Genomic DNA, 16904 nt, shown 5'->3' on the forward strand with positions numbered 1-16904 from the left:
TTAAGTTTTTTATTTTTTACCAATTTTTTTTTTCTAAAAAGAAAATAATTTTTGTTTGCCTACCACAGAATTGTATTTTTGTTATTGTTTATAATAAATTATTTTTTTTTAATATACTATATGTTTATTTATAAATTTAAATGACACAAGATAGATCTATCAGTACAAAAATGTGTTTCACCCGGTATATTTTTGTGTAATGTTTGCGCCACCCTGTACATTTATTTTTTTGCAAAAGCCGCAAGTTTTCCCATCCGTGTCACCTCACCCCAGCTTTTCTATCCCTCTTGCACCCAGCTTAACCAACCCCAAGTGTTTGAATCCGTCCCTGACGATAAAGAGCTATTTATCAAGCCGTTGTTCCTATGACAAGTTTTATATTTTATTTTAGGTTGGTCCTATTGTCGCCGTAGCGATCTGTGCTGCCACCTTTTGTACAATTGTCACTTTTATATTGGTACCGTAAATATAAATAAATAGCTCTTGAAAGACTTTCGACTCGGTCCTTTATTGCCTGGGTCAAGTTGCTCTTCTAACTTACGTTTATGGTTTTATTGGGAAAGAAAAAAATTTTTTTTAGGAAAAGTCATGTTCTCGACTCCCACACACTGGAAATTCTTCACGTGGTAATCTCACTCATTGATCTCGGGGTAGCCGGAGTTGTGTTTCTCGGTGAAATTTGATATGGAGCTACCAGAAAACGCGCCCATAAAGAATGGGACATGCGGTGGTTGTCTAATTGTGGCATCTACCGGGTGCGCGATACAAATAATAAAAATGTAATTAATTGCTACGGTAGGTTGTAAATTTGTCAAGAGGGGTAACGGGGAGTGTAGTATAGACGTTTAGATTGTATCGGATGATGCTGTCACGAGTTTTATATGAATTTTGTCTAGAGTTTTAAGTTGTTTTATTTTGTAATTGATATTATGAGCTCCCGAGATTAATACAACAGGTTAGGTGACATTTATTTCATGAAATTGCCGGGGATGCTGGCTATTGACATAATCAACCGAAATACCACACGTGGTTTCGATTAAATCAACAGAAATTTGGGCTTTATGAGAAAATCTCGAGATTGAGCAATGAGATAGGTTTACAAAATTATTCATTTAATGCGTTCCATCAAGATATGTAAACAATTGTCTCTTATCTAAAAAATAAACAAAATAAAAATAATGGGTAATGTACCTACAGGATGTCTCTGATGAGATTTTCTCAGTCAATATTTCTGCAACTTGCAATCATTACTAATTATTTAATTAATTATAATTAATTTGTTATTTTAATTAAGAAAAATAGTCTGCAAAATAATTTCTATTTATATAAAATATGTAGGTATTATGTAATATGGTAGGTGCTTAGAACTCTTGTATATTAACCAGTTTTCATCATTTAGGTCACAAAAAAGGTATTTAATTATATTTAATAATGATATTTAAAAGTAAATACCTACGTTATAATAGTTATTTATTATACAAGACGATAAAGAAATTGTTTATCTACGAGTGAAAAGGTTAAGTTTAACACGTGACGAAGTCACGAGTGGACTTCTTTAATTTTAAAACAGAAGTATTTCCATAGTTTATAAGATATTTCTGAGGAAATTTTAGTTAACAAACCTTGTATTTTTTTAACTATTTAATCAAAAGTGTACATGTGACAGTAAGCATATACCTAGATTAGGTATAGAAAAAAAACATTTTCTTATTGAAATATTGACACTTAATTTTTTTACAAACTGCACATATTCAAGTGTTATAGAAAATAAAAAAATTGTTAAGAAAAAATAACATTTGCACAACCTTAACTCGTTATTTTTGATCAACAAAAAAATTCACATAATAAATAAAATGTAATAGTTAAAAATTAAATCAAAAATTATACTCCTAGAGGTTTATGTTAAAACAAAAACTTTATTCTTTACATTTATACAATTACAAGCCCTCCGATTGCAATAGAAGGCAACTTGTGTAGATATACAGGGTGTTTTACATAATTTTACGAGGCCTGCGCCTATAGGATACAATCAATAATACATATTCTGATACGAACTCGATAACAACTTTTGAAAAATTGGATAATCTTCTCTAGTTTGTTCACCCTCTAAAAAATTACAACGTTTTTAGTTAGTTAGTGATTAAGATAGATAAACTAGAATAATATTCATGCCGTCTCTTGATAGAACAAATGATAATTGTTTCTGAAAAACTGTAGTTTATGAAACAGTGATTAGTTTGACAACTACTGTCATGGGTTTCCAAAAATTAAATAATTCGATGTGTATTTTTTGTATCCAGTATTTTGTGACTTTTGTATATTTGGGTGCGTACATTAGGTGCAAGCCTCGTAAAGTTGTGTGAAACACCCTGTAGTTATCACATCATTGGGAATTTTTATTTCTAATTTCTAGCAACTATACAACTGCCCTTTTAGAGTTTTTGTGTGTTTAAAAATGAAAAAAAAATCTCTATTACATTTTATAAGAAATAAAATATAAACTAAAATTTGTTATATTATGAGCGAAATGAAGCTTAGGTATTTGACAAATAAAAATATATTCATAATTAAAAAAACGCATTAATTTTTAATCAATTATGATTATTGATGCTAATATGTAGTTAGATCGTTTTTTGTTTCGTTGTTGTTCAACATTAAACTAAGGTAAATAATCAACAATAGGTAACCCTTGAAATAACACTTTTTTTTTCTATTTATCTTCATAATAATAACTTGTTACTTTTCATGCTTTATACCATATCACACCAAACATCAGCAAATGATTGCACGACTTGTATTCCCTTTTGCGTTATTTTAATATCCAGCTAGATAACTCCTAATTAATAGTTTATTACACTAATTTGCTTAAATAAAATTTATATTACAACGCATAAAAAACTAGACCAGATAATACAGTCATTTGAAATGCCAATTCATTTAAAACAAATTTATGTGGTCACGAGAACGTTCCATTAACTACGTGGGAGAACAATTTAATGTAAATTTTTGCACAGGTGCGGTTTGACGAGCAAATGTTCGATAATGTTTGCATAATTGTGGAAGCACGACATGTCAATCTCTTTGTTACAAATGTTTGCTTGTATTTGGCAAAATTATAACACAATTACAAAAAGTAGAGCTTTCTCTATTAAAATTCTTTGAATCCTATCCGTCGGAAAAAAATCAGACATTTGTCACGATTATAATAACAAATAAGTTGTCTGTCAAGTGCAAAAATTGCAATTAGTTCTTCTACTATGAGTGTATTTGCACACAATGCGGATTTAAATATTTAAATTCGACGGAAGATTAATTTTTGAGGAGTTGTAATCGATATATAGGTGGTCCAGAATTGCGATAATAAAACAATTTCTCGTTGGCTTCGGCCAGTCATCATCGATCGTAATCTCGGTCAATTAAACAAATAATTTTCTTTATCGTCATCGAATCAGATTGAGAGTTCGTCGAATTAAAATCGATGAAATTTTCGAATGGCAGCTGTCGCGCTGTCGTCCAACCAGAAACAGAGTATCAAACCCTTCTAAAATAAAGAGATTACGTTTGATAGGAGCTTAATCCGCCATTATTCCGGCTGCGCAACCCCCTTCGACCCATATAAATACGTCGACAATGGTAAGACTGCTAATCTGGAACGATCACAGTCTGACGTATCATCCGAGTAAATAAAGCGGATACAGGCATTTTGGGACGTATCGTGATACAGTGTTTAAAAAAAATGAGCTCTTTGTGAGGCGATATTTCAATGGGAATTGTTCAAGAGGGCGGACATTAACCGCACGGTTCTCAAATATATCGAGTTACGTTTGCTGTGGTTTGATTTTCTGCTCGAGATTTGTCAATTAGAGATGAGACAAAGAGAAGAGCCGGAAACCGATTCGGGAATTTCAACGGATGTGACAGGACAATGGCAGACGAGCACGGAGATATTAACATTCTTGTGTACTTCGTTTTATTACGATTGTTCATTACGAACAACTTTGACTATGATGTAGATAAAGATTTTCTAGAGAAAATACCAAATGCAAAAGAAGAAGTTCATCAGATTTTTTATTTATAATGAATGAATGTCAATAAAAAAAGAAAACATGAAAACTATAAAATACGGAGTGATTGTAAAAGTTGTGCTAAAATTTTAAGAGGTGATAGTACTTACAGGTCTAAAAAAGTTAGAATAACTCAACCTGTCTTATATCGAAATGTTTATAGTTTCTGAGACACAGGATATTTACGGTCTTGAAGTTAAAAATTGACTTAGTAATAGAAGAGTACAGAAATATTGTAACTGAGAAATTTAATTTAACTGGAAAATATTGGTACACGGTTTGAGGGTCACTGGAATTATTTCCGTGTTCAGATAAAATTGTATTTTTGCAACAAATAAAAAAATCGTATCCATGACAATGAAAGAGAAAAGTCACTTCATATTTTTGACACTGTCATCATTTTATTTGCTTTTCCATTAGTTTTTATCAAAATTCGAAGATCTTCTGTTTAATCTCTTCCAGCGAAATGGTTTCCAATAGGTTTGATTCGATTTTCTTTGTTTTTTTCTAAAGCTATCAACATGGATGGCAAAAAATATTAAAATAATAAATTGGTTGTCGTGATTATGATTTACGGCGAAACACAAGTAATGTTACTATAATGGCCACTGTTGCAGTCGAAGCAGCAGTTCTCAAATAAATAATATAAAATGAATTATTTCCTTTCACAACGTGAAGTTTTGTTCTATATAGCGTATTAGTTTTCTTCTACTGTGAATATTATCTTATTTAAATTTCAGCCTCAAGACCGTAAACACCCACAGGGTGCGCCAGAACTCGGTAAGATACCAGGAACATGGAAGAAATGTTAAAAAATTGTATCTATAAAAATTTCGATTTATGAGTGTTTAAATTTTGCATTTTGACTTTATTTATTTCTGTTGGAAAAATTATTTTCCAAGTTTTTTTGCTACAGGCTATTAGAAGCGGAAACACGGAAGCTGAATCCTAAATTGTAACTCTCTTTAATGTTATTTGTGGCTTTTATTGGCAAAATTTTTGTACAAGATCATCAGTACCTATCATTAAATAGAAAAATGTCAAATGTCAAAAATTTTTGCAAGATAGAATTTTTTAAACATTTTTTAAACATTTATCTTATCTTACTTGAAATTTTTCTCTGGGGCGTAGTTCTGGCGCATCCTGTACAAGATCATCAGTATCATTAAACAGACATAAAAAATGTCAAGTGTCAAAAAATAATCGGTGACATTTAAGGTAATAATATTCGGTGGTATTTTCTACAAAAAAAATTCATGCAAAATTTTTACCGTTAAATTATTTTTTAAAATATCTTTTTAATATGTTAATTTTGTTTTTTTTTAACAATGTAATAGATATTGAATAGCAAACCTCAAAGACCATATTTGTTTGCAATTTTGATTGGTAAAGAAATTTATTCGGCGACTTAAACCCTCAATATCTCAGAAATTATAAACATTCGAATGAGGTAAGTTGAGTTATTTCTCGAGTTATTTTGACTTCTTTAGACCTATACTATGACCTCTTATAATTTTACCACAACTTTTAAAATTACCCTGTATAAAAACATGATCAAATCTGGTACAGCCAAGTTTAAAAAAAAATGTCTGATTGAATCACATTTAAGGACAGTTCTTAATCAATTCTAAACTAAAGCTAACGAAATTTATTTTTAGAAATCTCCTCGATTCCCCTTTCATATACCTATAGGTATCAAAAATTATCACAACTTGTTTTTCTTCATAATTCCTATACATGTAAGTACCTTCTCACTATAAAAAATATCTACGAGTTTAAAAAATCGTACAAAACACAGACTTTCCTCAGTTGACTAGAAAAAAATATAGGTGGGTACTTTAGATATAGAATTAGATAAACAATTTAAAAGATAAAAAAGAATTTTTAGCCGTTTTGGTGTAGTTTGGTGACTTTCTACGATATGAGGTAATTTTAAAGCAGATCAAATCAACACTACGAAATAAATATTTGGAAATAAGTGAACTTGGACTAATAACTCAAACGTGAAAAATGGAAACAGATTAAAGATTTTTAAACAATTTTATGAAAGTTATGTGGTTCGAAACTGTGTCTCATGATCTCATTAAGTAGAAAAACTAAAAAAAAAGATATAGAAAATGTTTTTTTTTTTAAGAATATCTTTATTATCGATTATCCGTTCGAAAAGTCTCGAACTTTTTTTTAATAACTTTTATTCTTCGACACTGTCAATATTTACGGTTTTTCTCCCGTGTAAGGAAGTTTTGACAACTGTTTAGCATTTCTCAATACGAAACGTCAGATTATTTTTAACAGATTTAAAGCAAGTTAAAGACTTGTTGACTCTAATTTGAAGAATAAAATGTTGTATTCAACTCGTTAGAGTGTACATCGGACGCTTTATTCCACCTCGTGGATGGTTACACTCGTGGTTTAAAAATCCACTCGGGCAAATAAAGCGTCCGATTTACACTCAAACTCGTCGAATAAATAACTATTAAACTACCCGCAATTTTGTGTTTACAATTTTGCCATTTCTAAAATTAGGTAATTTTTCCCTTTCTTATTTTGTAGTTTAGATGAAAAATGACAATTGATTTGAATTTCCTGCACGATTCTTATAAAATTCTCTCAATTCTAGATTTTTCCCGAGACAGTCCAAAATAAATAAATCATTATTATAGTTTAAGAGTTTAGAATGATTTTGGTACAAGTAAGGCCAAAAATTTTTTCCGGTTTTGTGGCAGAGGATGAAAAAATAAGATTAAAAAAGCGTCAAACCCTATTAAACTCTCCCAAATCCGTTTTGTCCTTTGCTCCCGTTTGTTTTCCCACCCCCATCCCCAGCCCTCGCCTCCTTAGCGTCACTTTTGCCATTCGCAACTCCTTAAAGGGGATAATTTAAACGTTTCACGTACTATCTATCTCATTACCGATCGGTAATAAACAAGCCAACAAACGGCCGGAGCAATTAAGCCCCGAGTAAAACGCGATGAAGACAAATGAATCAAGATTGAATTAGAAGGGTGAATCTAGCCGATATATAGGGTTTGTTTCCCTTTAGGAACGACCCCCTAAGCGCATCGATCGTTTCACATGTCTCCTGCACCGGGCAAAATGGCGGATACGATTGTGTCGACCGGGATGTGCTTACGTCATTGTCGCTACAACGTTCATTTTCCTTCCACAGACGACGCTTTTTTCACATTCAAATTAACAATTTTTACGTAAATAGAGAGCGGCGACTTTGCTTGCCCGACCGGAAAATGACACTGACGAGATCAACACCACAAAAGTACCGAAAGAAAACCAATAATACCTATCAATTTGTAAACACAATTTAAATCGGATTTTTATTGCAACGTTGGCAGCAAGACAAACAAAAGACGCCTCGTCAATTGATGTGTAACTATGGCAACGGTGCGTGTTTCTAGGCAACAATAATAATGTACCGGGTGAACCACGGAATGACAAAACCGGCCACAATTTTTATTAATGCGAGATATTTAATTGAAATTTGGTGTAGACACCCTGTAGTTAGCTGGTTTTTGTGCCCGTCACGATCTTAATTTGTCTGAGGCACAATTAAAGAATCTAATTTGAGCGGCTTTTCGTTTCGTTCCATTCTAAATAAGCGTCTATTATGTAGCTTATTATCGCCTCTAATTTTTTTCTCTTTAGCTTCTCGCTCTAAAACAGATGTTGTAACCCGATCTCGCATCCAATTGCAATAATATTAGTCTAACTGACAGCTGCCAGTGCATAAGACAAATCGAAAATAGTCGGAATAAGGTGTAAAAAGCTAACAATTCAGCGGTAGAAACTCTCTCAATATTCGAGTGCACTAAGCTCGGATAATCTAGTGTGTGCTACCACCATTCAGTCCAGGTAAATATTTGTGAGTAGGCTGAGCTTTCGAGTGCGTTTTGTTGAACAACTGAACGTCGGCAAACAGCCGCAGCCAACTCGGTGTAATCTGAATAATACTCTCATTATGTGTGAGTTTCGTGGCGGAAATAAAAATCTATTCAAATATAACATTTTCGGAGGGGTGCCTTCCAATGCGGTTTTTAAAAGGAGAAAGGAGCACTGGTCAAGTACGTGTAACAGAATTTTCTTTGTTTTACAAGGCGAAAATCGACGTTTTTTAAACTGACAGATGGTCATTCGATACAATGCGATTATAAATTGTTTATGCTGCAAGAGGAAGAGAGAAAGACTCAGATTTACGAATCGATTATACCTCCTCGAGAATGGGATACGCTATAATGGGGTGCCGTGTCGAGTGTGGATTGCTCTGGGAAAACTGAATTACTTCATTTAGGGGTCGTAATTACTGTTTGTTAGGACTGTTGTATAAACATAGTTATTCATGCTTTATGCTCCGTTGATTTTATTAAGCGACTACCATTACATTACTACCCTATACACACATTTTTACGACGCACACAGCACATTAAAAATCGAAAAATATCTATATCCACGTATAATAAATTTTAATTATTGACGACAAGATTTCACGTAGTTACGTTGTTGATGGCCGATTTAAAATACGATCATGGTGAAATTTCTTGCACGCTTATAGCCGAGATAAATTAATTTTGACGGTTGTAACACTAAAAAGTTAGGTTATCCCATCGCTATGGCAACAAATAAACAAAGCATAACGATGTCGAGTCGCCATGGTTTTATTTCTCGGCGCCAAATTCGAATCTGCTTCTTGGTGAGATACTCTCCCATGCATCGCTTATAAATTGCAAAATTTCACAATTAATGGACGCAGTTTCCGTGAAATATATCGATTATTTATGAGTTTCTTTTCACATTTAGCCTTTGAAGCAGTAATTTTTAAGAGTCACATTTATCCGAGTCTCGGAGTGGGCATCCAATTTTATGATCGTGGCACAAACCCAACAAAACGAGCTTCTTCCTTTTTTGTTCAGGACATCGATCAAAAGGGGTAAAAAAAGCGCGTCTTGTATGTACTAAACGAATAGTCGAAGCACGTAAAACGCTTTATGAATAGTCGATGGTCAATGAAGAAAATCCGGAGTGGTTTACATTTGTTGGACGTCGTGTGTTCATTTTTCTTGCGATTGAAGCAACGATAAAGTGGAGTTGTAAACCCGCGAGTGTTTTTGTGAGACGCCACCTAGCGAACGAAACGTGATTGACAGAATGACATAAAAAAAACGTTGTCGTATAAAGAAGCCAGGCTTGGAAATTATGGAATTTTTAATTAAAGTAATGGAAAAAAAACTAAGTACAATTTGTCGGGCTTTTGGTACCTGCATTGTGCTGTCACTTGTCAAAAGATATAAATCGGTTATCGATCCCAAAAATAATTTTTTTTAAACTAGTTATTCTAAAGAATTCAGAATCTGAACTTATAGCTCTAGAAGCCGAAAAATTATTTCGGCTTTCTTATCTTCTCTGAATATATGTACAAACTGTATGTGTTAAAATAATGAAAAATTAAATAAATTGAAAATTTGCCAGCACTTATCAAAGAAATAGAAGGTGATTCAAAAGTGTTAGAATAAGCATAAAAATGAAGCAAAATTTTTTTCAAGCGTTGGTTTCTGAGAAAAAAACAGAACTGACAATTTCCATATTATCATGTAGGCATCTTAGCTCTTTGTTTCCGATGTTGTAAGATTTAATTTATTGTTGAATTTGCTAGTTTGTTAAATATTTTGTACACCATAAAACACAACTTGCTGTTTTTTTTTTCAACAGGTATCTAAACAGAACTTGCAACATTAAACAAGGTTGCAAGTTGTGCCGTTTCCGCGCTAACTAAACATGATCTGAACAGCCAAACACTTAAAAGATCTAATCTTTGATATCTGTGAAATCACCACCCAAAAGATTTGGTTCAAGACACCCTATGTATTTATTACGCATTTAACTACACATGATGTCTGATCAAAGAGGGCTGTGTCTTTGATATTAAGTTTGCAATATTAAATAATGCAGAGAAAAAGTGTTAGAAAAAAAAAAGTAAGAATAGTATGTTGTCATCAATATTTGACAACAGGCGCTGCGTCAGTGACGTAGGCATAAATAGTTAGCTTAGGAGGTTGTCATTTACCAAATGAATATTTTGTTTTAAAATTTGTTAAAAAATTTTGTATATTGAATAAGGAATTCTCTAAGAGTTCTAACAAAAATAAAAATCATTTATAGGTACTAAGGTTTTAAACGTACACGAAAAACAAATAATAATAATAATTTAACAAATAAATAAAAATTAGTCCTCGTCACTTAATGTTCAATTCCTGATAGATTATTGTCTTTGTTTTTTTCCTCATCATCAGAGCTCACTTCATCCTCAAAATCCAAATCCCTGGTGTTCATTTAATTTAATTACTTAATCATTTAATTTTATCATTTAATTCAAATGTAGAATTTCTTGGAGCAACCCTGTTTTTAACTAAAATCTATAAAGTTCTTTGCTTTCATGTAATTAGACAAAAATTTATAGATGTGCTGTTTTTTCTTCGCACTGACTCCACCAAATTATGATTTTAAATTTCTGGCCTATTTAACGACAATACCGCAATAATGATTTAAAAAAATTGTACTGTATTAGTATGCTGTGATGGTAAATTAATTTCAAAGTCACACTTTGATTAAAAATTTAATTGAACTCATGTTATACTACCTATAAAAAAAATTATAGAATTTGCAGAAGTAAAAACCTATATTATAATTCGTCAAACATGTATGTTTGTCTAGCTGAATCACTCTATACCACTACCTATAGAGTTATTAAAGTAGGATATAATAATTTTCATATAAAAATGTATAACACATTTTACAGACGCTTAATTATAATAATTATTAATAATGAAATAAAATTCCATGACAAGATTTACTTAAAAAAAATGTTGAGGCTAAATGTAAAAGCATTTTTATTACTTTTCCCTTGCAGATGGTTTATAACTGCGGTTAGGTAGGAGGACCTAAATAATGAGGGTTGGTTTATGGACACGACATTTTCTACTTTTCTGAGTGTAGAATAAGGGTAATTAATAAAAATTATAATAGCTACACAAAATTAAAAAAATAACTAGTGACATATAAACATTCTAGGACAGAGATGTTTTTTAAATCACCTTGTACCTATAGTCACTACTATCACACTGTCTTTGCTTTTCACCTACTTTTGAAAATAAAAAAGTGTAACAAAGGTAGCGTTTGCCCAGCCGCCCCCGCGTTTTCTGCCCGGTCAGAGGTCGAATTCCTGTCGATCGATAAGAGTTTTCACGTTTCGCGTGGCAAATCGTCTCTAATCGCCTGTTAATCCCCGAATCGAAAAGCGATTAGTCGGTGATTTCTGGCGGGTTTTGAGAACCCTCGAGGCCAATCTGTGTACCAGCAGTCGTTCGACACATTGTCGAGGGTGTGCACATGTGTCCACTCGAAAATCGTATACAATGCCCCCCACCCCATGAACCACGTGATGGATGGTCTAATTACCCATCGAGCGTGTGTTTGGAGAGGCTACCGAGGGCCTCCAGGTGATTATCAGGTCCGCCTTGAAATATTGCTACCCATCAGAAACGCCCATCGTTTTTCTAATTAATTTATGGGATTTTTTACAGTGATGGCTCCTCAAGCCGAAATTAATTTTTCGGTGAAAAATTGACGAGATTTGTCATAAATCATTAGTCACAGTCGATGAGTATTTGTAAATAAGGGATTAAGTCATAAAGTTACCCCTTCGAGGTATTTCAAATCCGAAATGCTAATAAATACTAAACCGGCTCGAGAAATGGTTATTTGGGGACTCCGCCCCCCGTAAATCAGTGATTTAACATCTTTAGGTAAAATTTCTCGTTATAGGGCAATTTTTTACCGACTTTGTGACAGTGATAGCGGCCTCGAAAGAGAAACTGAAAACATAAATTGTCTCTTAAACCTGAGTTTTCGGTAGGCGTGTTGACCGAACAAAAATTCACAATAGGCACTGTCAAGCTGCTTTCCACCGAGTTCTGGGAAAAAAGGATCTTTTGTGTTTGAGGGGGTGCTTCTATAGAAAAACGATTAAGAAATATGCGGACAGACTGACCGTTAATCTCGAATTAAAGGCGTATTGCATAAGAAACTCGCTTCCCAGCACGAATTGATTATATTATTATTATTATTAGTAATTCATTAGAGGTTGAGGTTTATTAACTTTCAATTTCGTGGATTTGTGTGTGGTGATTAACCTCGACGACGGGTTCGGTAAACGGGATGTTATTAATAAATTAATAGAATTTATTTTAGATACCTAAACATTCTACCTTGAAAATGAAACAAACAAAAATATTTCCGACTCATGTAAAAGTGCCAAGTTGCACAAAAAAATTTAAACAGCTAAGACAGTGTTATTTTTAATCGCCAAATAATAGTGACTATAAACTGTTATGTTCTGAAATAATTAATTTTATTCATTTATACAATAAATGTGACTAATATTGACCATTATTGATAAAATACAGAAAATAAGTAAAGTATGACAAATCTCTGATGGAGGTACATACTTTTGTAGACATTATAGTGATTTTGTAATTCTATCTAGAGTATTTTTTTTTAATAAAGATTATTTATCTTTTTCCTTTACTCTGCTTTTCTTATTTGTTTCAAAAACCATACAGTTTTACATTCCAATACAGGGTGTCAGAACATTTCAAGTAAGATAATTTTTTTGTGTCTACTTAATGATACTGATGATAATCTTGTATGTTTTTTTTATAATTATTTAGTAAAGATACAAAAAATTTGCCAATAAAAGCCACAAATAACATCAAACAGAGTTACAATTTAAGATACACCGTCCTTGTTTCCTTTTCTAATAGCATGTGGGGAAAAATAATTAATTAAAAAATTATCCTTCCAACAGAAATAAATAGAGTCAAAGTGCAAAATTTAAACTCTCACAACTTCCAAATTGTTATAGGTAACAATTTTTTAACATTTTTTTAATGTTTCTGGTATCTTTATATATTTTTTTATTTTTCTGTCTGGGGCGCAAGTTCTGTCGCATTATGTAGATGCGTTTTCACTTCTATAATATATAAATTATCATGCAGAGAATTATAATAATAATATTAATAATAAAATAAACGAAGTATGAAAGAATACAAGTTATCCAATAAAAAATGTATTTTGACGTATTTTATTATGATTGTCTTAAGTTAAATTAACTATACCCTGTGTTGTGTTGTGATTGGTTTAACGCGATTACCTTTTATCAGATTCTCCATCAAGATTCTGGATTCTTTACATAAAATGCCATAAATGTCACTCAAAAGTAAACGAATCGCAAATATATGAATTTCTGTTCGTGTATTATTATAAGTAAATATACACCTGCATACAAGTAAACAAACATGTATACTTAAGAATTAGTATTTCTTTTTTTACCTATTTCATTAACATTGTTTTTATCTTACGTGTATTGCAAATCAAATATCAAATTAGTCTCTATAATTCTAAAATTGTTTAATATAAGGTGGTTTATGCAATATGACAAAAAATATAAAAATCTGAGTTTGCTGTACTATACGCAGAAATTAATTTTTTGTTTGCAATGAAGAAAAAAACAATTCGTAAATGATAAATCAAAAATTTATATTAAATTAACACAAATTTGAAACAAAAACCTACCTAATTTGTTTATTGTATAGTTTCATTATATAGTTATCCGAAAAACAAATGCCTAAAATCCATTATTACTTAATTTCTAAACGTTATTTTAATCAAAAATTTATTATAAAATCGAGAAAACGTCTCCATAATAATTAATCAGTTTTAAAATGTGATAGAAAAATAATTTTGTACAAAAAGAAAAAATGGAGTGATAACGAGCTAGCTTCTACAGGGTGATTCAAAAAGTAGTTGATTCAACAGTCGGGTGCTTTTGACAACAATTTAGTTACTTTCAAAACAGCGTTCAAAGCTTTGTACCTTTCCCTAGGTAAATACAGCTCTTTAAAGATGCAATTTTCATATTAATTGTTATTATTTGATATAGATAGATAGATAATTTTGGGTTTCTTAGCTACATACAACATGTAAAATATCGAAAAAATAAATAAAACCTCAAGAATAATAAGGATATATACAAGATGATTCATAACGTAGGTACTACAGTGTTGTTTATTTATGCTATTTTTATACATATCTAAATATAAAAAAATATAAAAACGCTGATTTCTATCACATTCAATGTGGTGTTATTTTGTTATTTGTGTTATTTTATGCAGAAAATTGTTAAAAACCCATTTCTGATGATTCAACACTTAAAAAAATGAACCGAACAATTTTTCACTGAAACAATCGATAACTTGTTTTTTGAAGCCATAAAATATGGGGATGCTTGAATTTTTTTTTATATTTTAAGTTATCCCAGCTAACTTTCTCTATACCATTAGTTTTAGGTATTAAAATGTAAAATAACCAATATTTTTTTCTATAAAAATTAAAACAATTAAAAACGAAATATCTACACAAAATACAAAAACAACGTGTCTGATGTCTACGACAGCCATTTATAAACTAATAAATTATATTTGAATAAATAAATCCACGAAAACAAAACGAGTGTGTGTTTTTGTTTGAGATTATATTGTTTGCCGTCGGTAAACGTTCCCAACCAAACTTGACTTTCACAAGTTTGTCATTCATCTTTCGATTAAAATAACAAAGAACTGGCCAAAATTAACATAACTAATTAAATTCTTTTGCACATTAATTCCAAGTTGCTTATCGAAATTAAAAAACAGCCTTATGATTTTTCTTCTTTTCTTTTACTGAACTATCTTATCACAAATGCTTGTTTTTGGTGTATTTTCTTTCGTGCATCGCCAATACCGTGTCAAAAATTCGCCCCAAAGAAATAAAGTTTCCAGTCAAGCTGTTTTCATCTCCAACTCTCACTGGTTCACAAAGCCTCCAAATTCTTTTAAAGGGTCTACGCTTTTGTCATCTGCATCCACACTTACCTGTATGCGTCCTCTTGTGTATCTTCAAGTTCTCGCTCCTCGCGAAAACCTTGCCACAGCCTGGAAACGGACACGGGAAGGGCTTCTCCCCCGTGTGCACCCTTATATGATTGACTAATTTATATTTGGCTTTGAAGGGCCTTCCATTCCTGGAACAGTTCTGCCAGAAGCAGGCATGCGTGGTGCATTCGGGTCCTCCGACGTGCTCCACCGTGAGATGGGTGACAATCTCGTGCATGCTGGTGAAGTGCTTGGCGCAGATTTTCCTCGGGGGCGGCTGCTCGGGGTCGACCCACAGACACTGCATCTCCTGCTTGATGGGCTGGCGCATGTACCTGAAGAAGGCCCCGTGCGAGTGGTGCGCGGGCACCCCCATGGGGTTGAGGTACTGGTGCTGGGGTTGGTGGTAAGCGTCGGGGCGCGAGTAGAGCATCTGGTGGTGGTGCGGCAGGTGGTGCTGAGGCACGTCGCCGTGGTGGTGGAAGAGCACCGGCTCACTGGGCGCCGTCTGCGGCGGGAAGTCCTCCCTCCGCAGCAGGAAATCCCGTGCGGCGTATCCCCCCATGTGACCCATGTGGCCGTAGTTCTGGAAGTGGTGGTTCTGGTCGGGGGCGGGCATGGCCGCCGCCGGCGCCTGGGCCTGGTGGCCCGGACTCATCTTCAGGCCATAGGAAGCCAAGTGGTGGTGGCTCGTGTCCATGAAGGCGTTTATCATCGTGAAAACAGTCAGGAAAAACAACTACAAGAAGGTCACTGAACACATGATACCGGAGACGCGCAAACAACTGCCACAGACGGTGATCACAGCTGGACTGAGCGCGCAGTAGGCCATTCTTGCCGAACTGCAGGAAGGCGGAGTGAAAACGATGCTGATTGGCCAGAAGCAGGACCCCTGCTATTGGCTGCAGGAAACAATAAGGTTCATGCCGAGATTCTGTTGGTGCTTAGGGAGCCAATCGCGACGGGAGGTGGGACGCGATGACATTTCACCAAACTTGTTGATTTTTTACTGTTTCAAGAGTGGAATGATGATTTGATTGGGGACAGGTGGCGACAGGGAAAGTTTCAACATAATTTCGGACTTTCGCTAAATTATTAAATTTTCAACTAAATTAAGCTCACGTGGAGATAATTGAAGATAAGATCATTTTTGACACAAGGTGGCTCTGCGCGAAAGAGAGTTTATTTTTAGACCAAAAATGGAATTCTTGCCCACTTTTAATCCTATGGAATTTTTATATTACTTATAAAAATAAACGTTGAGTAAACATCGTTTTAACAATTTATAAAATTTATTTGTTTGTATCTGATAATACATAGTAATAAAATTAGTTAAGTTACTTATTTTTCTAAGAAAATATGTAGTTGTAAAATAAATTATGTTGCATCATTGATTCTAATTCCAATGTTTGTACATTTTCTATCGATTAGTGTTACAAAAATTATCATAAATCTGTAATTCGTATGATGCTATTACAGATAATTTCCAAGATATTTTTTGATAATAGAATAAATTTTGATGTGATAGGTGAGAAATTCGATATCTTTCACTTTGTTAAATATGTAAGTACTTATTTTAAAATATTGTTAGGTATAAAACAGAGTAGCACTAAAATACATAATGCAGGGTGATTCAGAAAAGATAATGAGTCTGACGATCTGGCGATGCAACCCAAAAAACAAATGTCATTTACGTCTTGATCTAATTTTAATTAGAGACGATTTGCATTTGCAGTCCAAGTTATCTTATGTTGCTCTGACAGTGTTTTGACAAGCAATTTATGATTTATAAAAAAAAACTGTTTGCCTACCTTTAATGTTTCATTTTCATTTCATACTTTTATATACATTCCGCAAAAACTGA

At 33.1% G+C, this 16904-nt stretch overlaps 1 protein-coding gene across 1 annotated transcript in view; it reads right to left on the reverse strand.

The window, feature by feature from the left end:
• Positions 1 to 15839, reverse strand: part of LOC123012906 (pair-rule protein odd-paired-like) — a 24354-nt gene extending 8515 nt beyond the window's left edge. The window contains exon 1 of the mRNA XM_044411130.1: positions 15041 to 15839. Within this exon, the coding sequence (XP_044267065.1) occupies positions 15041 to 15755 (715 nt within the window). The 5' untranslated portion in view covers positions 15756 to 15839. The remainder of the gene's footprint in view (positions 1 to 15040) is intronic.
• Positions 15840 to 16904: the final 1065 nt, after the last annotated feature.

Source organism: Tribolium madens, unplaced genomic scaffold (assembly GCF_015345945.1).
Source record: "Tribolium madens isolate multiple individuals breed KSU strain unplaced genomic scaffold, Tmad_KSU_1.1 Scaffold_96;HRSCAF=242;Tcas5.2_LG5, whole genome shotgun sequence".
Taxonomy (NCBI): domain Eukaryota; kingdom Metazoa; phylum Arthropoda; class Insecta; order Coleoptera; family Tenebrionidae; genus Tribolium; species Tribolium madens.